The following is a 22,396-nucleotide window of genomic DNA, read 5'->3' as shown; positions in this document are numbered from 1 at the left end:
GTGACCTATGGATAAAACAAGAGCTTACATCCTATAAGTTATGGTTAGTGTGGAACTGTGTTTAGAACTGGAAGGGTTATTCAAAGATCTGTAGAAGTGCCTAAGAAATATCTAGTCAGAGAAACATGTCTTAGAGAGGATTTTGTGAACATGGATGATTAGAACTTTATGAGTAGATGACTAGTTGAGATGATAGAAAGACATGAGAGATTGGGGGGAACATGAAGACCAATTTAAGTCATCCTAGATCAAATCCTCAGAGAAGAATCTAGGGTACAATTGCTCAAGTAAACAACAAACTTGGTGGCTAGGAGAAGAAACTCAAGGGAAAAACCGAAAGAAAGTTATTGTCCCTAGATGAGACCTAATACTGGGAGTCCGAAGAGGAAGAATCAACTCCTGAACCCAGGTGACTTGAAGGGCAAGTTAGGAGAAGATGGCCCCAATTGACAAAGTCCTGAGAAATCATTGAAATTTGAACTCCTCCCATATTTGAAATCCAACATCTTGCTTGGGACGATGACTTTCTTCATTGAATTTAAGATGATGTTTATCACATAATTTTTCGGCGCTCAATGTCCTTATAACTGCTCACTAGCATTGCTAAAGATGTGCCAAGAGTAAGGCAAGTCTCTTAAAAATATTGTCTAGATTTTAGAGGTAGATGTTAGAGATAAAGGATGGGTTCAATTGTGGCTCAAGCTGCCTTCACACATTGTCTTCAAGAAGGAATTTTTCATTATGCATCAAATTTGTAGAGTCTGGGATCCTTGGTCGTGTTGTTTGAACTTGTCAACACCTATGTGAAGACATAAGAGTACAACATTAACGTAGGGTGTCTACCAAATATGGAATGAGATTTAGTAAAGAGGCAAAGACCTCCTAGAGACATACTTGTCTTAAGTTTCCAGGACTGGAAACTGCCTGAAAACCTTATCAACCTTTGTGAATTCGTAGTTAGCCAAGTGGGTTCCACTTGAAAGATGTGAGCACATAGCCTTAGCTAAGGCATCACCAATACTTGTTCATTTTCCCATAGTCACCTTTGTGTGCTTATCAATGTTCGAGTTAGTCGAAGCCATCCAAAATATAAAGTACTTTTTTCAACCATAGTCAATGAAGGCTGATTTTCATATGAGGGGCTTGATTAAGTATTGCACATTTCACTGAGATTGTGGCCATTACATAGAGAAACATCGCCATCTCAGGAACTTTGTGGAATAGTTAAATCGGGCAGAAAGACTTAATAAGTTTATATTAGTTTACTATGGTAGGAGGCTAGGCAAAGAACTTGCTGTAGAAGAAAGAAATGAACCCATCCTAGTTTGCACAAGCCACATTGCAAAAGTTGTATCTATCATTTTAAGCAGATCTAAGGAAGTAGCTCACCGAGCTAATCTCAAGCGACTGAGATCAGAAGAGATAAACTTGGTGATCGTCGTGCGAGCACCTGTAGCAGCAGTACATAACACATTCTCCGATCCAAACAAGCCACTTAGGGCAACCTTTGAAGTGACATTATTGTAGTGACGACTTTGATTGTGAACTATCAAATGGAGAGTTTATTGATCAACACATGGTGCTCAGCTAATATTAGTTTTTAGACTGTGCAGATGAAAATTAAGAGAACTCACTTCTCACAAATATTGGCCCGTACATGAAATCATTTGAGAGGAGGGAAATTAAAGGAGGGATAATTTTTTTTATTACTTGAGGAGGACTGCCAATTTGAGGCAATAGTCAATTTCATTGTAATTGATACCCCAATGACTTGTAATGCGATCTTTAACAGATTAGTTTTTAATACATTTTGAGCAATCATCTTCACATATATTGTAGCCCTTAAATTCTTTGTTGAAGGACAAGTTATCATCATGAGAGGTGACTTGTATCAATCAATAATTTGCTACCTAAAAGCTACTAATGGCATCCAAGAAAAAGTGGTGAATGTTGAAATACAAGAAAAAATGAGCTTGTAGACACTAGAAGCCGTTGAAGAAGTTCTTGGTGGAGGAGGCCATAGTCGTATTTTCACATCAGCTCTTGATTTGAAGCTGAGTTTTAAGGGCAAGCTTGTGATGACTTTAAAGGAGCATATACATGCATTCACATGGTCACCGAGTGAAATGCCAGGAATGGATGTTGATGTCGCTTGCCATATACTTAATGGCAACAAGAAGATAAGGCCGATTAAGCAAAAAAATCAGTCCAATTGTAGCTACATAGCTGAACCAATCAATAAAAAGTACAAAAATTTTTTGATGACAGATTTATCAAAGAAATGTAGTACCCAGGTTGGGTTTAAAATATTTTGATGGTGCTCAAGTCCAATGTAAAGCGACGAATATGTGTTAACTTCATCAATTTGAACTTAACCTGTCTAAAATACTGCTTTCACTACCCACGCGATGCTCTAATTGACTCTGTGGTTGGCTACACAGTTATGAGTGTATTAGACGACTTTTCAGGCTATCATTTGATTTAGATGCATCCAACCGTCATTGAGAATGCGGCTTTTATCAATGAAGATGGGCTATACTATTACAATATCATGTTGTTTTGCTTGAAAACTCATAAGTGACTCATCAAAGGACAATGGACCATATATTATGCGAATAGAAGGGGAGAAGTGCAGGAATCTATGTGGATGACTTATTGGCCAAGAGGAAAAGCATGCAACAACACATATTTGACCTTAGAGAGACCTTTATTACACTAATAAAATTCAACATCATATTAAATTCATTAAACCGCACTTTTGGAACGAGATCAATCAAGTTTTGGATTTCTGTTGACATAGAAGGTTTAAATGAATATGAACAAAGCTAAAGCTATCATAAAGGGGCCATTGCCAAAAAATTTAAAAGAGTTGCAAGAATTGACTAATCGAATTGTGGATCTATGTTGGTTTATCTCTAAATTGGTTGAGAAGTGCTTGTTATTATTGAAAACTTTGATAAGCATCAAAAGGTTTGAGTGGAGCAAGGAATGCGAAAAGTTGTTTTAGTGTTTGAAATTGATATTGACATAACATCCTTTGCTGCAAAGTCCATAATTCGACAATGATATGTTGTTGTCTTAGGAGTCAGAGAAGAGGCAACGCTCAATCTTTCTTTGTCAAGAAGTAATAGTTAGTCCACTATATTAGCAAAATGCTTCTTGGAGCCATGCTACGGTACCTAACATGGAGAAAGTCATCTTTGCATTCATCATCAGTGCTAAGTGACTACAATCGAACTTCAAGTCATTACCCCTCACTTTCTGAAGCCAGCCTTGGCAAAATCTCATCATTCGAGATGAGTTCTCAAATGGTTAGTTGAGCATGCCTAGTTTTAGATCTCTTATGTGCCCAGAACGACAATTAAAGTACAAGCTTTGGTTGACTTTATGGATAACTAAACAATAAGAGTTGAAGAAGACGCACCAGCCACAAATAACTTGCTTTGGAGTTTGTATGTTGATGAAGTATCAAACGAGCAAGGAGTAAGATATGGCCTGACATTGATGAGCCCATTGGATGTCATTTTGATAAATACAATTAACATCCAATTCATAGCCACTAATAATCAAGTTGAGTATGAAATTTTAATATCGAGCTTCAGATTTGTTATAGGAGTAGGTGCCAAGTATCTGGTTGTATACTCAGACTCACAATTAGTTTTTAATTAAATGAATGATGGATATGAAGCAATGGACGATACTCTAGGGAGATATTTTTTCGAAGTAAAGTTTGAAGTTGACAAATTAAAATATTTCAAGATCGAGCAAATTTATAAAGAGTGACTCAACTTGCTGACTTTTAGAAATTAAGGAACTCGAATGGGCGACAACCCCTTAAACTTGTTTGACCTGTTATTGTTAAAGAAGTTATTGAAGTCGCCTATCCGTCAAAGCTAAGTTGGATAGGCTTGTTTGTGGAAAATCTAAAGACAAGAATCATAACAACTTAAGTAAAAAAATTATTGAGGTTAAAAATAAAAACAACTTTGTATATTATAATCAATAGCTACTTGTATGGGCAATTGGCTACTTTGCCCCACTTACGGTGTGTTAGAGAAACAATGTCGTTCGATGTTAGAAGAAGTCCATTAAGTAGAGTATAAAATCATTTTGGAGGATGAACTCTAATCTACCACATTCTCAGATAAGGTTACTTTTAACTAATTATTTACAAATATGTTGAGGATCTTTCTAATCGATGTGTAACTGCAACTAATTACAAAGCCTTGGCCATTTGCCATTTGGGGGATGGACATGCTTGTCCCACTTTCACTTGCAACATGACAAAGAAAGATCATTATTTTGATGATTGACCGCTTCATGAAATGCGTTGAAACAAAGACGCTCACAAAAACATTTGCACATACATTTCACAATTTCATCTATACATAGATTATCTGTCAAAAAGATGTATCACATATCACTATAACTGAGAATAGTCCTCAATTATCATATAAGTAACTCAAGGAGTTCTGTTAGGGTTTGAGAATTTGCCTCAAATTTGCTTATGTGCACAATCTCAATACAAATGAATATTCATTAAACACTGAATATTCAACATATAGTAACAATAAACTCAGGGTTTTTAAATTTATTAATTTATCACCTTGAAATTAAAATGAATTGTGGGAGAAGTGGCGATGAACCCAATCAATATCTCATTGTTATGCCGTCCCCGATCATCATGGTCTCTGATGTACTTAGTCAGAGAAGATATCGACCCAACCTGATTGAAGGATCCTTGCCAACAATCATGGGTTTCGTCCGTCCAAGAAACCTTTATAGATCTGAACTGGATGCTTGTCTACGGGCTAAATTTAAGTTGATTTTAGCTAACATAAGGTTTTGTGTTAATCAAATATACTCTTTTGGTTCATAACTCAAAAGATAGAAAGTCAATGGGAGCAGCCGTGACCGTAATTTAATCGTATCATTTGGTGACAATCACCTGATTAGAGGGTTCTAGTAATAACCACTACTTTGTGAATTGTTGGGTCAAATCACGTGGACAGAGGATTTGGGCACCATCCTTAATGGCTTGAGGTTACTTTGAGTGTAAATATAATAATCACTCGATGTGACATTCACTCTTTGTGAGCTGAAGACAATCAAAATTTAATTTAAATTTTGATGTGATTGATTTTTATTTGGATGTTTTGATTTATTTGCTTTAAGATTTAGGCGATTGCTTTGAACTTGAATATTTTGGTTTATTATTTTGAGAACTTAATTTCAAGGTTGACCCCTCCGGTTGAAAATTTCAATAAACACGACCATCATCAAATATTTGATTTGATTGATTTGAACGCTGTCAATTTGCATCTTACCTACACAGAATTGGGTTTAAGATTGACATATGATTGTACATGAACCTTGTTAACTCTGTCACACTTACAAAGGATTGGGTTCACACACACACACACACACACACATATATATATATTCACCAAAATAGAATTTCATTGATAGAAATAAGAAACAAAGATTTTAGTGAGCGGGTTGTCACGGACAAATAGTCCCACATTGGCTAAGTGTAGGGCCGAAAAGCAGTATTTAAGTCCTGGGCTGCCCACCACCCACAAGGGCTCTTTTGGGAGGTGACAAGTGGTATCAGAGCAGACTACTGCCTGCCAGGTGTGTGGACTCTCCATGGTCCAGTGGGACCCTCGGTGGAGCCGATTCGTGATGAGGGCGTCACGTGATTAGGTGGAGAAGAATGTCATGAACAAAGTCTCATCTCGGCTAGATGTAGAGCGGAAAAACAGTATTTAAGTCATGTGTTGTCCACTTCTCTTAAGGGCTCTTTTGGGAGGTGACACCTTGCTCATGCGCTAAGAACCCACTTACAAGGCATACAAGACTCAAAAGATAACCAAAAATTACAACCATACTAAAAAAAAATTAGAAAAATTCCCCAAAAAGATAAAAGTGATCTGCAGGCTTCTCGGGAGGAGGTTTCATGTTTGGGATAGAAATCCACCAGAGAGCTTAGTCATGATGAGTGGGCTTTCCTCTCTCCCTAGTTCTAGAGAGGGAGTTGAGCATCAAACTATGATAAGGGCTTTCACCCGAAACTAGCAAAACATTCTTCTGTAAATTCCTGAGTTTCTTTAGTTCTTTTTTCTTATTCCTGGTTTTGTAAACTTGTCAATCATCTTCCGAGGTTTGTCCCAACTTATCACTGAGTTGTTCATCAAAGGGACCAGCTTCCACCTGTTGCAAACCTTGAACTTGACACTCTGCCATGGTATGAGGGCCCCCTCAACATCAACAATAATTGTTTCCATAGCATATGGAGCTTTATCTGACACCAAAATGAGAGTATCCTCGTTTTCAACAAACATTGGGGGCTTTGGTAGTGAGGTGCTCCTGTGGGGCAAAATCAGTGGCAATATTCCTCTCTAGTTGCAGTTTCCATCAGGCGGAATGGGTGCTTCTTGAGTAGTTAGGTGAGACACTTGAGGTTGAGTTCTTTAATACGATTAAATTACGATCATGGTTGCTCCCAATGACTTTCTATCTTTTGAGTTATGAACCATAAGTCTATATTTGATTAACCCAAAACCTTATGTTAGCTAAAGTCAACTTAAATTTAGCCTGTACACAAGCATCCAATCCAGATCTATAAGGGTTTCTTGGACGACGAAACCCATGATTGTTGGCAAGGATCCTTCAATCAGGTTGGGTCGATATCTCCACTGACTAAGTACATCAGAGATCATGATGATTAGGGACGGCATAACAATGAAATATTGATTGGGTTCGTCACCACTTCTCTCACAAATCGCTTTAAGTTCAAGGTGATAAATTGATAAATTTAAAAATCCTGAGTTTTTTGTTACTATATGCTGAATATTCAATGTTTAATGACTAGTCTTAATCGAAAGCGCTCTCGCATTATCAGGAGGGGTAATTAATCATTAGAACTTGTGCTTAGTGGATACCTCGAACCCCTGATCAAAAAGTCCTCGTAAAATGAGGGCGAAATCTCTGGGTAGTGTCTTATTTACAATTTAATCTGCATTCTGAAAATTTGACTTAGATTAACCAAATATAAAGGTCCCAATAAAAACTTCAATCCAGGAATCATAAACTTCAATCTAGAGCATCAGAGCATGACGTGGTGAGCATCAGTGCATTACTCATAAACTTCAATACAGGAATCTGTCACTGAAAGGTCCCAATAAAAAAATAAACTATCTAGTGAGTATTGAGACATGCATTAGATTTTAATTTAAAAATTTGTCATCAAATAGTCTCAATAAAAAGATAAATTTTATATGGTGAGCATCGTGGTGCAACTCTTAAATTTTGATATAAGAATCTACTGATGAATGAACTTAACAGAAAGATCATTTCTATATGATTAGCGGAAGGATATGTCCCATGATTCTCAGTCATAAAATCTATTATTGAATGGTCCCAATAAAGATGTAGGGAAAACCCACAATGCCCGACCACTATACTGCTCAATAGTGTGGAGATTCCCATAGCTAACATTATGATCACTGTTGTATCTGTTCACAACTACATCAAAATGATTCAATATGTTGAAGTACCTACATGTTCATCTCAAGCTACAATTAAAAGGAAGTCCCACCTATGAAGGCAAATATAAATGGGCAGATGATTTTGGTGCTTGTGAATATAACTACAGGCTTAGGCTTATTCAAATTTTTGCATCAAGAAGGTACAGTACTAGATATTTCTCATATGGGAGAAAGCTATCTAGAAGGCAAATGAGAATGAAAATTATTGAATCAATGGCTCAACAACTAATTGGTTCAATAAGCTCTAATATCGGAAGTGAGTATTTCTATCGATAACTAATTCAAAAGTCTGAATTGGGTTAAAATGAATAACACTACTGGTGAGTAGGCCATCTTTTTGAGCTGAACAATATTAAACCTTACTGCTGAAAAGATGCAACTTGAGTATTTGTCTTTAAGAGTGCATAGTCCTAAAAATTGCCAAATAAAAGGGCTTAATATAGAGAAGTTATAACTGATTGACTAATAAAACTCCAAGTAGGAAGCTGTTATCTTCCATCTACTATCAAGTAAATTCCGCACGGTGAACATTGCAGCATGACACTTAGACCGCGTTTCCAAGAATTCGTTGTTGACTCAATGGAGGGATAAACAGACTTGGAGATTGAGTTTTCATTAAAAAGGATGTTATGTTGAAAAGGATGAAGGTGTGACATCTAATCTGTATTCTTAGAGATTCGCTGTCAACAAAATTCTATCAAGAGTGGGTCCGTAAGAAGATGGTCCCCATCAATGAGTCTTAAGATGGTTGATACCTTGCAAAGTTTGTCAAGGTATCCCATTGCCAGTAAGTTTCAACCTCGCAGGTGGAGGGTTTATCAAATTTATGCCAACGAGAAATGACTTTGGTCATCCTCACTTCTTAATATATCCAAAACAATCAATTAGAGATGTATTTTTAATCCTCATAAGTGAGGGGATTATGGAATTCAAGTTGACATGCATTGGTTTAACAAAGGAGTCGTCAAGCTTAATTTAATTCTTCTCATCAAAAGTTGGTAGGAAATTTGAACATAATTTGGAAGACCTTTCTCTCATTGAGAAGACATACAAATAAGAGTCAATAAACTCATTGAACATTGCACTCAACGATCAATATCATTAATTAGTAGTCAATCTTTGAAGAAGCAGTACACAACAGGCAAATTAAAATTATTTCAAAGTTTCCTCCAAGAAATGAAGAATATGCTTCATTTCAACATGAGTTCAGTACATTATTAGAAACTGCCTTGTGATACAAAAATACGTTTTCAAGTTATCATAAGAATATCCCTTACATTTTTCTACATATTTGGGTTGGCATCAAGCATAAACCTAAGATCCTCAAATCTTTTCAATTAGCTCTAAAGTTTCTCTATCTGCTAGACATGGGGTCACTTATTTTATTTGGGTGACACTGAGCGTTGAGCCAAGCTCCTCACGTATGTTCCTCATATATTATTTGAGTTAACGTTGTGCTTTGAGGTGACATCCCCAAATATATTGAATATTTTATCTTTTGGTTGAGATTATGTTCAATGAGAGATCCCCAATTGATTGTTTAATATATTAGTGCTGAAGCTACATTCAAGTGATTGAACATAAATGTCATTGTCTTTAAGTAAGTTAAACTCAATGCAATTTCAAAAGATAGGTTTCTCTCGTAGAATTGTCATAATCCTAGAAGTCAAGTGAGAGAATTTTGAGCTAGTGAGCTTCAACATGTCAAGTTGAAGAAGTGCAAGTTCGCCTATAACTCAAGTCCAGAACTCAAGCAGGTCTTGAAGGTTAGTCTCAACATGCCCAAAAATAGCTGCAGTGAAAGAGCCCCCTTTATCCCATATAAATGACAATAGATGCCTTACCCAATCCTTTCCAGCTTGATGAGTTAATCGATCGAGTCTCAGGATTCTCTCAATTGATCAATGAATCAGGGCAAATCAAAGAGATGGTCCTCGCTCAAGAAAGAATCAAGTCGAATTTGATGGTATTAGGGCTATAAATGAGCCGAGCTTGAGTGAGCTTAAGCCTACCTCATGCTCAGTTTGTTTGAAATTAATTCAGTTTGAAATTGACTCGTGTTCAAAATTGCTCGTGAACAGTGTGCTCATATTCAACTCGATTTACTTATTATTGTTTTTGTTCGGCTTAAAATTGACTCATTTAATTTGATTAGAAAAATAGATATAGAGTGTTCGATTCGAACCAACATCATTCTTATGCAATAAAAAACAGAAAACCACTTAATCACACAGAGCTGTGGTGATGTAAACCTAGATATAAATATATTTTATTATATAGATAATTTATATAATTTTCTTATTTCAAACTAAAAGGAGCCAAACACGGGTAAACAATACATTGTTCGTGTTCAGCTCGCTTATTTAACGAGCGATTCAAACACATGCTACTTAACGAGCTCACTGGATTAGGCTCACCATGGATTCTTTAGCCAAATTTCGGGTAGGAGTCCGCTAGCAAAACTTAGAGATGGACATGCCAATTGGGATATGGGAGAAACCACCTAACAAGTTCAAGGTTTCAAGCCTCTAGCAGTTTGACATTTGTAGCAGTTTGACAGACCCACGAGACTAGAGAGGCCGCCTACAACTATAGAGGCTACAAGGCCTACACCATTGGGAGACCTAAAGACTCCCCCATAGATTGATTGATAGTTTGAGTGAGAGATTTAGGCTACAAGTCTTCTATTATTCTTTATACTGTTTTTTATATGTATTGCACATTCTGTAGCATTTTCTATGAAGCTCAAGCCCGCAGATCCATGTCTATAAGTTCCTAGGGAGAGCCAAAGGCTTGACTATTCCTAGCCTCTGCTCTATCATTGTAGTTTCTTGAGGCTTTTCAGGTGGATCTAATTCTCCTACTTGTATCTCTCCTTCCTCCCGTTCTTCACTTTTTCTTTTGAGTTAGTAGGGTCCGGTGTGAACCATGAACAAAATAGGACCCAACAATAAGGAAATTATTTGGCTTCTTTAATTCATTAGTAATCATGCTTCTATTGGGTTAACTAGCAAATTGTTAGGTTTCTAATTAACCATTAATCTGGCTAAATAATGCAATAAGTAGGTTCAATTATGAATTAACTAGTTGTTATTGAATATTATAGCTAATTAATGAATCATACATGGTTCATAACATCCAAAATGTAGCCAAATAAAGGGCTTTTCATGAGCTCCAAGATACTCTATCTGAGTGGGTATATCTTACTCGCAAAATCTTATTCTTGCTTGCAAGACAAGGAAGTGCCTTATAATTGTAGAGGGCTTTAAGCATCCTCATTTGGGACAATACTTAAGTGTCCGAGTGCTTCACACAATTTGATAAGGTTGATCAAAGTTCTTAGATCCTTATGTAGAATCTCACCTAGTTGATTTTGGCTGGTAATAATTTGGGCGTATTGGATCCTTTGCAACTCTTTTTGAAATCCCATGCAAGATACGCTGCACAAAAACACAACATATTGAATAAGTTTCGACAATCTTGTCTTTATGATTCCTCTCATGATCTCCATACTACTAAAAGGTTCCTTTGGGAGTTTAATCCTTCAAGTTGCTATGTTTTTTCTTGCATTTTAGTAGATCTTTTCTCTTATGCTTTCTTGAATTTGGCAGAGCTTTTACTAAAATTTTCTATAGTTTAGATTCAAGAAACCTGCAAAGAATCCGGGCTTGTCTTTCAGATGTAAAATCTCAACTAGTTGATTTTGGCGGGTAATAATTTGGGCGTATTGGATCCTTTGCAACTCTTCTTGAAATCCCATGCAAGATACGCTGCACAAAAACACAACATATTGAATAAGTTTCGTCAATCTTGTTTTTATGATTCCTCTCATGATCTCCATACTACTAAAAGGTTCCTTTGGGAGTTTAATCCTTCAAATTGCTATGTTTTTTTTGCATTTTAGTAGATCTTTTCTCTTATGCTTTCTTGAATTTGGTAGAGCTTTTAATAAAATTTTCTATAGTTTAGATTCCGGAAACCTGCAAAGGATCCGAGCTTGTCTTTCTTATCGGATGTAGAATCTCACCTAGTTGATTTTGGCTGGTAATAATTTGGGCGTATTGAATCCTTTGCAACTCTTTTTGAAATCCCATGCAAGATACGATGCACAAAAACACAACATATTGAATGAGTTTTGACAATCTTGTTTTTATGATTCCTCTCATGATCTCCATACTACTAAAAGGTTCCTTTGGGAGTTTAATCCTTCAAGTTGCTATGTTTTTTCTTGCATTTTAGTAGATCTTTTCTCTTATGCTTTCTTGAATTTGGCAGAGCTTTTACTAAAATTTTCTATAGTTTAGATTCAAGAAACCTGCAAAGAATCCGGGCTTGTCTTTCAGATGTAAAATCTCAACTAGTTGATTTTGGCGGGTAATAATTTGGGCGTATTGGATCCTTTGCAACTCTTCTTGAAATCCCATGCAAGATACGCTGCACAAAAACACAACATATTGAATAAGTTTCGTCAATCTTGTTTTTATGATTCCTCTCATGATCTCCATACTACTAAAAGGTTCCTTTGGGAGTTTAATCCTTCAAATTGCTATGTTTTTTTTGCATTTTAGTAGATCTTTTCTCTTATGCTTTCTTGAATTTGGTAGAGCTTTTAATAAAATTTTCTATAGTTTAGATTCCGGAAACCTGCAAAGGATCCGAGCTTGTCTTTCTTATCGGATGTAGAATCTCACCTAGTTGATTTTGGCTGGTAATAATTTGGGCGTATTGAATCCTTTGCAACTCTTTTTGAAATCCCATGCAAGATACGCTGCACAAAAACACAACATATTGAATGAGTTTTGACAATCTTGTTTTTATGATTCCTCTCATGATCTCCATACTACTAAAAGGTTCCTTTGGGAGTTTAATCCTTCAAGTTGCTATGTTTTTTCTTGCATTTTAGTAGATCTTTTTTCTTATGCTTTCTTGAATTTGGCAGAGCTTTTATTAAAATTTTCTCTAGTTTAGATTGAGGAATTCTGCATAGGATCCGGGCTTGTCTTTCTTATCAGAGACTCTTAAAATGTGGATTAGAATGGACCATTCTCAAAACCAACAAAAGCTCTTCTCTAATATGATTGCTTGCATGCGGTTATATGTAGCTATTGAACTGGATTTTTTGTCGTGCTTAGCACAGCATTTTTAATAGTGAATCTTACATCTATGCCTATGATAGCCCTAGTTTGAGATACGGTTTCCATTTTTTATTGTGAATGTTTTCTTTAACACTTTTCTTTCCTCACAGTAATTATTTCTTGCAGCTTATTGGGAAAACACCTATGGTGTACCTTAATAATATTGTAAAAGGATGTGTAGCGAATATTGCTGCTAAGCTTGAGATTATGGAGCCATGCTGCAGTGTGAAGGACAGGCAAGGCTTCATTACTATGTTTGATTTTTTCGGAATGAAAACATATCTTAACAACACAGGTGTGCTGTTTACTTCCGCTGCAGGATTGGTCACAGTATGATAGCTGATGCTGAACAAAAGGGGCTTATAACACCTGGAAAGGTAATTTAATAGTGGTTGAATTTGCTCTAAGCATATTTTCTCTTTTTTTAACAGTTGTTTTCTCTTACTTATGATATGAAAGACTGGTAGAGTTACATAGAGGCCCAAAGTACCGCTCCAGCACATATTTGCTTTCAATCCAGCAATTCAGATGCTAGGGTTATGCAATTTATCTTTTAGGTTATTCTTCTCATTCAAAAGCTGCAGCACAGTTGGGACATTTTCCTGTTGCCATGAATAGACTTTCATTGGATTTCTCTTCTATATCTTCAAGGTGATCTAATTTGCTCTCCCAATCTCTCTCTCTCTCTCTCTCACACACCCACACACATGCAGTTCTTAACTGGTCTTTCTTCTTCTTCTTCTTCGTTCTTGTTCTACCTTGCTTTATCCCTTTAGTTTCTCTCTCTCTTTATCTTTTTCTCTCAGAGTCTTCCTTCTCTCTTTAATTAACTTTTTGTACTCTTTCTCTTCTAATGCTGTGACCCATCTCTTTGCTTAACTTTCTTTTCTCCTTTTTATCCATCTATCTATTGATTATGTATAGTTACAATGATTAAGAAAATGCTTATAGTATCTGCTGACTATGTAGAGTTGCAATCATTGAGAAAATGTTTATAGTGGTGTTTTCAACATAAACAAATGAAAAATGAGTATTCATAGTAACGATCGTAAATGGTGCGACCCATCCTTTTCATTACTTTTATCTTCTTTTTGTTTCTTTCAATTTGTTGACTAGTTACAATAATTAAGGAACTTATCATAGTAATATTTTCAATAGAAATGAATGAGATTAAGTATTTATAATACCGACCTCAAATATTTGTGATGAAGTTGATGATGATAACGAGTCATAAGTATTATTATTCATATCTTATTGTGGTGCTTAAATATGGGTTTTTTTTCTCGTAAAAGAGCATTATTCAGCTCTCATTTTATTCTATAAGAAAAAAATTCAAAACCGGGAAAGAGGTCCAAACACACAAACCCTACAATCACCAAAAAAATAAAGGAAAAATAGGACATCTTTCCAAAAAAAGAAAAAATACAACTCACACACTCAACTACCACAGAAAGGACACAAAACAACAATCACATCAAATCTTTCATAGCTAAGACCAACAAATCATCAGGAAAATGGTAAAAAATCTGCGCAGAAGACAATTTTAAGCCACATTTAGCTGTCCAATGAGCCACGAAATTACCTCCACGAAAACCATGAGACCAGATTACATTCAAACCAATAGTTAATGCTTCAATCTTCTTTAAATGCAATAAAATATTCCAATGTGGTTCCAAAGCTAACCTGCAACATTTTCAGAGAATTAGAGAATCAACCTCAATAATAATATTAGTTAGCCGTAGTTTCCTTGTTAACATAAGACCAAATATAGCTGCATCAACCTCCGCAGTTAAGGGAGAAGATGACATAGCCTTCGCAACAAACCAACAAACCAATGAACCACAAAAATCACGGCAAACTCCACCAATACTAGCATAATTAGTTTTCCAGCAACCATCTGTATTTATTTTAAAGTAAGGTGCACAAGGTTTACTCCAACCCACCTTCGGACAACCCCTTACCAAAATAGGCATAAAATCTTTATGAAACCTCCTCGTCAATTTCTCCATATTATCTCCTTTCCATTTTCTAATTGTAAGACTATTACTTAGATAACCTAAGATCAGCCCTACAGTGTTAGAAACATTAGGGGATACATTGTTAAAGAGAGCATTATTCCGCGTGATTCAAATAAACCACATAAGAATAACAAGGACATTGGTAAAAAATATTTTCCCCAAATTCCTCCAAGCTCTTAACATATCATCTAAGGAGTTATAAGAATTGGACATTCAAAAACTAAGAAGTTGTTCAATAACCTTATTTCCAACTTCAACTATAAAGTTGCAGTTGCCAAAAATGTGATCAATAGACTCCTCTTTATTCTTACATAAAATGCAGCAAGAAGGTAACCATAAACCTTTCAACTTAAGGATATCATCCGTAGGAATGATGTTATTGAAAACCCTCCAAATAAACAAAAACATCGAAGGTTTTAACCAAGGATTCCAAATCCATTCAAGATTCGAACCCTGAAAATTATGAATAGAATTGGCAAGGCATTTAGATATTGAATCCCCACTCCTCTTAATAACAGGAATATCAGGAAGATTACTGGAAGCAGAAATAGACAGAGAAGAGATAAATTTAGCATAATTTATATGAACGAATTGAGCCAGCCTATCAAACAACCATGTACCATTATCCCGAAAATCTTGAATTCTGATACGAATGTCAAAAGGACCACCATAATGATCCACCAAGGCACCATTCCCTAACCAATCATCAAAGCAAAAGGAGCACTGACCTGAACCTACATCCCAACAGATAAGACTCTCAGTATGCTGAGCCACCATCATCATTTCTTTCCAAATAAAAGAATCCGATCTGGAAGGAGTGATAACTAAAGGATGGCTAGTAAGACAATACTTAGCATGCATTAAATTTGCCCACAAAGAGCTGTTTTTACGAAAATGAAAGCATAATTTCATAAAATTGACCTTAATGGAGTCAGCAAGACTCCTGAACCCCAACCCCCCTTTATCAAGAGGTTTACAAAGCTTCTTCCAACTCTTCCAGTGAATATGTGCCTTACCTATGCCATCCCATAAAAAAATATTAAAAAGACCTTCCAGCTTTTTCATAATACCCATAGGCATATTCATAACCTGTAAGGAATAAATCGGCAAGGAGCAAATGATACTTTTCAGAATAGTAATTCTCCCCCCAAAGGGGAGAAATTTATTTTTCCAAGACAAAATTTTACTCTTGATCTTATCCAATAACCACAAACAATTAGCATTCCTTTTCATTCCTTTGTTTAATTTGAAACCAAGATAAGAAAGCGGAAGATTAGCTTTCTTTCAATTAGTAAAGTCAGATATCCAGTTTTTCTTCTCTGCAGTAATATGGTTTTCTTCATTTGTTTTTGCTTATTTTTACTCGTTCAGTGTAAAACTGACAGCCATATTTTGTCTAGAGCATATTAGTGGAGCCAACAAGTGGGAACACTGGCATTGGTCTTGCCTTCATTGCAGCATCTAAAGGATACAAATTGATTTTAACAATGCCTTCATCCATGAGCATGGAAAGGCGAGTTTTGTTTAAAGCTTTTGGAGCAGAACTTGTTCTTACAGATGCTGCCAAGGGCATGAAGGGAGCTGTTCAAAAGGCTGAAGAGATTTTGAAGAAAACACCCAACTCTTATATGCTCCAACAATTTGATAACCCCGCAAATCCAAAGGTATTATGAAGCCAGCGCCAACTGAATCCTTTGCGATGTTTCTTCTTATTGTGTGAAATTTCTTCTTGTCGTACTTGCAGATACATTATGAGACCACAGGTCCTGAAATCTGGGAAGATACAAATGGCAAGGTTGATATATTTGTTGCTGGAATTGGAACCGGTGGAACTATTTCTGGTGTTGGACGGTTCTTGAAGAACCAAAACCCTAATATAAAGGTATTAATTATGCTTGCAAAAGTCTATTCTAATATCATATAATTTCTTTCTGACATTCTTATTTGTTAGGTTATTGGCATTGAGCCTGCTGAAAGCAACATACTGTCAGGCGGGAAGCCAGGTATTAGCTGGAAAACTAACACTCCTTTTGGCGTATTTGTTTTCCATGTACTTTCTTAATTCTCACTTCATTTGAATCATTCAGGTCCACACAAGATACAGGGCATCGGAGCAGGATTTGTTCCCGGTATTTTAGACCTTGACGTAGTTGATGAAATTTTAGAGGTTTGGGTCCTGATTTTGTTTCTTTTATCATTTTAATCCATGTGTTGTACATTAATGTGCTTATCTCTGAGTTGAAGTTGAGAAGAAACTGGGATGGGAATGAATATTAATACATTTAGGAATCTGAACTTATTATTATACAATTGATAATAACTGTTGGATGTGTTTGGTTGTATTGTGGAGGTTTTGTTAGGCGTGTACATGATAAAAAGTTAATATTGTTACCATATTTGTCCAAATGGAATGAGTACGTCTGCTTTAGAAGCCGTGACATTAGGCTTCGGTTCTATTTCTTCAAGTTAGAAGTTGTGATGGATTAATGCATTAAGAGGTCGATGTTTGTATTATCTACTATATTTGGAAAACAACTTGCAATCTCCCCAATTTGACTTCTTCAATGGATTTTAAATAAATTATGGCTTTATTTGAAAGTACTTTACGTATACTCTAAAGTGGTCTGACCTATGTAAACTGATGGGTTGAAAGCACAAATGCTACCAACTCAGATCAGTGATCACTACTATGCAGCCAACAATCCTAGAACAACGATTTGGTTTCTATAGGTTAGTTGATGGTGCTTATGATGCCTATAAATGATATACAGATTGAAAAATGCATGGATTTATGAAACAGTGACAGATATATCAAAGGCAAACTATGAGTGTAGAAATGATGGATCTACGTAAATAATCATCAGATTGGTTCTTTTTTTTGAAATTGCCGTGGCAATAGTGGTTTAACTCTATGGGTGTGGCTTGGAAGTAAAACCTCATATTCTACTAAATACCTGCCAAAGCCTAGTAGGCCTCGCCTACTTTTGCCCCAATTTTATGTTGAAACTTTTTGACTTCTTTTTTACTCTTATCGTGTTAAGTGTATTTTGAAAGGGATAGCTGACAATTATATGACCTTGTTTCTTGCATTTAAAGCAAGATAGGTTAGCATCATCACTTGAAGAATAAATTGCTGAAGAGCTGACACTTGTTGAGAGAAAATGCTTTGATAAAAGAGGATTACACTTGAAGAATGGTGACTGCATTCATAGAGATTGGAAAGTAAGGAGTTGAAAGTGTGAGTTGAAGAAATCTCTCACAAAATCAGAGATGAAAGAAAGTAATCTAATTGCGTGCTAGACAAGGCAGAGATGGTTAGACATGCAAAATTTGTCTTTTTTATTTTTATTTTGTTGTAGTTAGAGCAGGCGCCAGCTTGTAAAACCTCTTTAGAATTACATTGTTTAGCAATAGACTTAATCTGATATCCTTAACTTAGGAAGGATTGCTGCCTTAGTCAAATCTCTACAAGAGATTTCATATTTGACATGTTAACTAAAGTTCCTACAGTAGGAAGCATTTGAGTGAACCTCCATCTCAATAGCAAGGTGATATGCCTTCTCTCACGTACACTAAGCGAGGCATTATCTCTATCATTGTTTGGCTAAAAATTTTTATAAGATCACATTAGAATCCTCATTATTGACACAATAAATTAACCATTGTATAGAAAACTCTTGCACTTGGGGAGCATTAAGGTTGGATAAGCAAGATGTGTCAATAATGAGGATTGCCTAGAATGTGAAGGCCTGGGAACACCGTTGCCTAGGTTGACTACATTGTTTTGTCATCTTCTTAAATAATAGAGGGATATGCAAACAAATAAATAAAAGAAGAATTAAATAATTTTTTTTTGAATAGTTTGAAGGAATGTAGGTAAATCTTTGAATAACCTTTGAATTTTATTTGGTTAATGTGAAGGCCTGGGAACACCTTTTATTCAGCCAAGATGAAGATCATTCCTATAATCGTTGATCTTTGATCGGACTAAAGTTTTTCCTCCCTTGATCTATGATTCAAGCTCCAAGGGAGTTTTCTTACTTGCCAATAAATATATCAGACTGATGCCTCAATGATGGCTCTTGAGTTGTCATTGGGAGAGGTTGACACAAATGCTTGATCAATTTGACATTGTGGGGAAGCTTAAAACATTTTTTTGTTCATCAGAGAGTGAACTAGTTTTGCCATCATCCCTGTAGTCATAGCAAGAAGAAAGTAAGTCTAGCGCCATTTTTGTATGTTGTGCGACTTGAGAAGAGAGGTGATGATATGGCGGTCTTTTTCTTGGCTTTATGTACGCATGATGCACATTATAAAATTATGCCAATGTCTGAACACCAATAGTGCTATAAACACCAAATTTTAAATGTGTCCATTCGATTTCTGCATACAATATTACTCGCAATGTTTATTGAGTATACAACTATACATTAAACTTAAGAGTCTTTCTTCTCTTAAAGTGCCAGTCATCTTTTAATATGCCCACAAGCTCTGAATGCAAGGTTTAGAGAGAATAGTGCTTTAATTAATAAGTACTTCTTGCCTGCTTAGTCATGCTATGATGGGTTTGTTTGGCTCCTAAATTTTTGAATATTGAATTAAGAACCTATGTGACCTATTTTTTTTAAAAGCCTACTAACAAATTTCTAAAAAAAGTCTCTTGCAAGCTATCCAATGCATTGGCGGTTTCTTTGGCTACTAGTCAATGCATGTTTTGGGCTCATTAATTACTTGAACAAAGAAGTTATATCCAATACATAGGTTGCTTATTGTCCATTAATCAATGCAAAATCAGTACTAATAATAATTGAACCATTAGGGGGTTTATTGTTCATACCCTGCTCTTTATGGACAATGAGTTTAGAAAGTCTATTTGGTGTGATTGCAACTGTTTCTAAAAGTTGTTGTAAAATTATTATGAGAAAAAATATTTTGTTAGAAGTTTATGTTGGTATTATAGTTTTTCCTCCTTTTTGAAAGTATCAGACATTAAAATTTTTTTTTTAACTATCACACTCTAGCAGATTTTATTGTAAAAATTGCATTTCACCACATTCAATCTAATTTGGTTTTGACAGCGCTTTTCAATTACTAATGCTTGGGTTCATTTGATATACAAAATCTAACATTGAATGAAGAAACCGTGTGACTTATGTTATAAAAGGCTACTAGAAATTTCTTAAAAGAACATCTCTCGCAAGCGATCTAATGTGTTGGCCATCAATCAATACATATATGGGCCCCTTTAATTACTAAAAAAATAAAGAAGTTATATTGTACGCATGGGCTGTTATATGCTCACCAATCAACACAAAATCACGTTCAATAATAAGTTTTGGACAAGTGAGGGATTCATCGTCCTTAACCTACTCTTCGCATAAAAAAAAAAGAAAAAAAAAACCTACTTTTCACATACAATGAATTCCATGGGTCCGTTTGGGGTGATTCTTGCTATTTATAAAAGTTGTAAAGATGTCTACAAAATAATTGTATGATTGTTATGAGATTTTTTTTTTAATTGCTGTGGGTAATATAGTTTTTTTTTTCCTTTTTGAAATATGGGCATTAACTGTGGCAACCACACTTTAGCAAATCTAGTTGTAAAAGGTGTTCATCGCCACAAAAAACCAAACAAAATTGTGTTAGCTATTTCTAAAGCTAAGTTGTGAAAATGCTGCTCTGAATTGGCTTTAAATTTAGTCCTTTTCTTTGTGAACAATGAAAATTTTTTATGGTTTTTCCCAACTTTTAGCTTCCGTAGGTTTAGAAGTTTCTACACTCTTTTGATGTTTGCAATGAACTGTAGGTCAACAAGGATTTGGGAAAGAAAAATATAATGGTCATTCATCATCATCTTGGTTCGGAGATTCTCAAATATATCGCTAAGATTATAAGGGATTGCATTAGATGGATGAAGGTTGACTTGCAACCCTAAAAAGTAATTTTTTAAAATTTCTGAGTTCTATTTGATGGATTATATGATGCCTTAGATGATTTAAATTATGAACATAAATGAGTCTATGGAAAAGATCCTTACATACCCATATGGACATATGAAAGCTACAAAATGCAAGAGGACAAATGTTTTTACCAAGAAGGTCAGTGTAGATCATCTCTAGCCTTGAGATAAGCTGCAACAGACAAAACCAGCTTTTTTTGTAAAGATTTAGATGAAGCACGAGAGAATGGGTTCTAATATAACATCGTCATGAAACTAGTGATGGACAAAGAATAAACAAGACACTATTTCAAGGTTAAAAAGTTTTGAACAATGAATAAACAAGACGCCAATTGAAAGTTAAAAAGAAATAGAGAGAAAGGATCGATAAGTTGACCGTATTCATGGTTTCATTTGGGGAATCCTGAGTTGAAATTAAAATTTAATCGGCATCTTTATGAATGGGGTGGAAAACCTCAATTATTTATCCTATGTGTCAAATTTTATGGTTCGTTTACATAAGAGGCTTTTTTATCTAGGCAAGACAATTGGAAAACCATAACGAGCAAGATACCATACTAACCCCAAAACATAGTATTCTCTCGTTATTGTTCACTTGTGAATAGTGAAACAATAGGAATAACATGTGTTAATCGCAGTATACAATCTCTTAGAATTGCACTGCAACTTTCTCTCTTAGTAACTTCATTGTTATATTGATACTTCTAATTCTGTTATCTTATCACTATTGCACTACTGGCTTGTTTCATTGATTAAAACTAAGGGATGAAGATAAGTTGCCTCCTGAACATGCTGTATCTATGTGCCTCCATCTACAATAAATTTGAACTCCGCACCATCTTCCCTTTCATCCTCAATTTACTTTGAATGAAATGTCTTATTTAATGTTATTATCTTGAAATTAAACTTTTGATCCCTGAATCTTGGTCACGGCTTTTACAGACTAGGGATATTTTTTACGGTTCTTTTTTTCTTTCTTGCTTAGAATTTTTTTATAGGTTTTGATGTTAATTATTATGGTTTTCATTTCAGATCTCTAGTGATGAGGCAGTTGAAACAGCAAAGCAATTGGCTCTCCAGGAAGGATTATTGGTTAGTTTCTCCACTGTCTTTTTGAATTGATTTTGTAGCTGCCATCCTTATTTTTTTTTAATCATTTATTGGTATATGTAATGGAAGAATCTATAGTGTATTATACCTCTTCGTATTGTGGTTCATGCTGTTTATTCATCTTGGAGGTTGACTATTTTTATACTTGCGAGATTACAATGCACTGTTTTTGTCGTTAAAAAGGCTAAAAATTTGAAGCTAGTGTAAAACCTTTCTCTTGGGATTGACTTTTTGTTATCTACTACCCTAAACTGTGTTGTGCAATGTAAGCATTGATATTATCTCTTTATTGTCTTTGTGCTTGAGATACCTTGTTAACCTATAATCACACTTTCTATTGGCCTCATTTATGTATCATAATACTCGAGATTTCTCTGGTTGTTGGAGCAAGTTTGATGATGATTATGAGATGCACTGTTAGTACAAATGTCAAGTCGTCTGAAATATCATTCTAAGGATACTCCATACTACTGCTGTTGGCATCAGAAAGCTTTTTTCAAGTTGCTTTGTAGCTTTTATCCATGGAGGCCACTACATTTGTGGGTCATGGCAAGTATATTCTTACCGATGTAAGGGGAAATAGAAGAAAAACAAATACTGTCGTTTGTTTAAAGAGGTTGAACA

The 22,396-nt window shown here is 35.4% G+C and overlaps 1 protein-coding gene across 3 annotated transcripts in view; it reads left to right on the top strand.

The window, feature by feature from the left end:
* The window catches only part of LOC110033761 (cysteine synthase), a 75,936-nt gene that overhangs the window by 2,261 nt on the left and 51,279 nt on the right, over nucleotides 1-22,396 (top strand). For all 3 annotated transcript variants that reach the window (XM_020737843.1, XM_020737842.1, XM_020737841.1), the window contains exons 2-8: nucleotides 12,812-12,921; nucleotides 13,005-13,062; nucleotides 16,104-16,367; nucleotides 16,448-16,585; nucleotides 16,655-16,706; nucleotides 16,791-16,870; nucleotides 21,695-21,754. In XM_020737843.1, coding sequence (XP_020593502.1) covers nucleotides 12,812-12,921; nucleotides 13,005-13,062; nucleotides 16,104-16,367; nucleotides 16,448-16,585; nucleotides 16,655-16,706; nucleotides 16,791-16,870; nucleotides 21,695-21,754 — 762 coding nt within the window. The remainder of the gene's footprint in view (nucleotides 1-12,811; nucleotides 12,922-13,004; nucleotides 13,063-16,103; nucleotides 16,368-16,447; nucleotides 16,586-16,654; nucleotides 16,707-16,790; nucleotides 16,871-21,694; nucleotides 21,755-22,396) is intronic.

Source organism: Phalaenopsis equestris, unplaced genomic scaffold (assembly GCF_001263595.1).
Source record: "Phalaenopsis equestris unplaced genomic scaffold, ASM126359v1 Scaffold001281, whole genome shotgun sequence".
NCBI lineage: Eukaryota > Viridiplantae > Streptophyta > Magnoliopsida > Asparagales > Orchidaceae > Phalaenopsis > Phalaenopsis equestris.
This window is presented reverse-complemented; position numbering and strand designations above follow the sequence as displayed.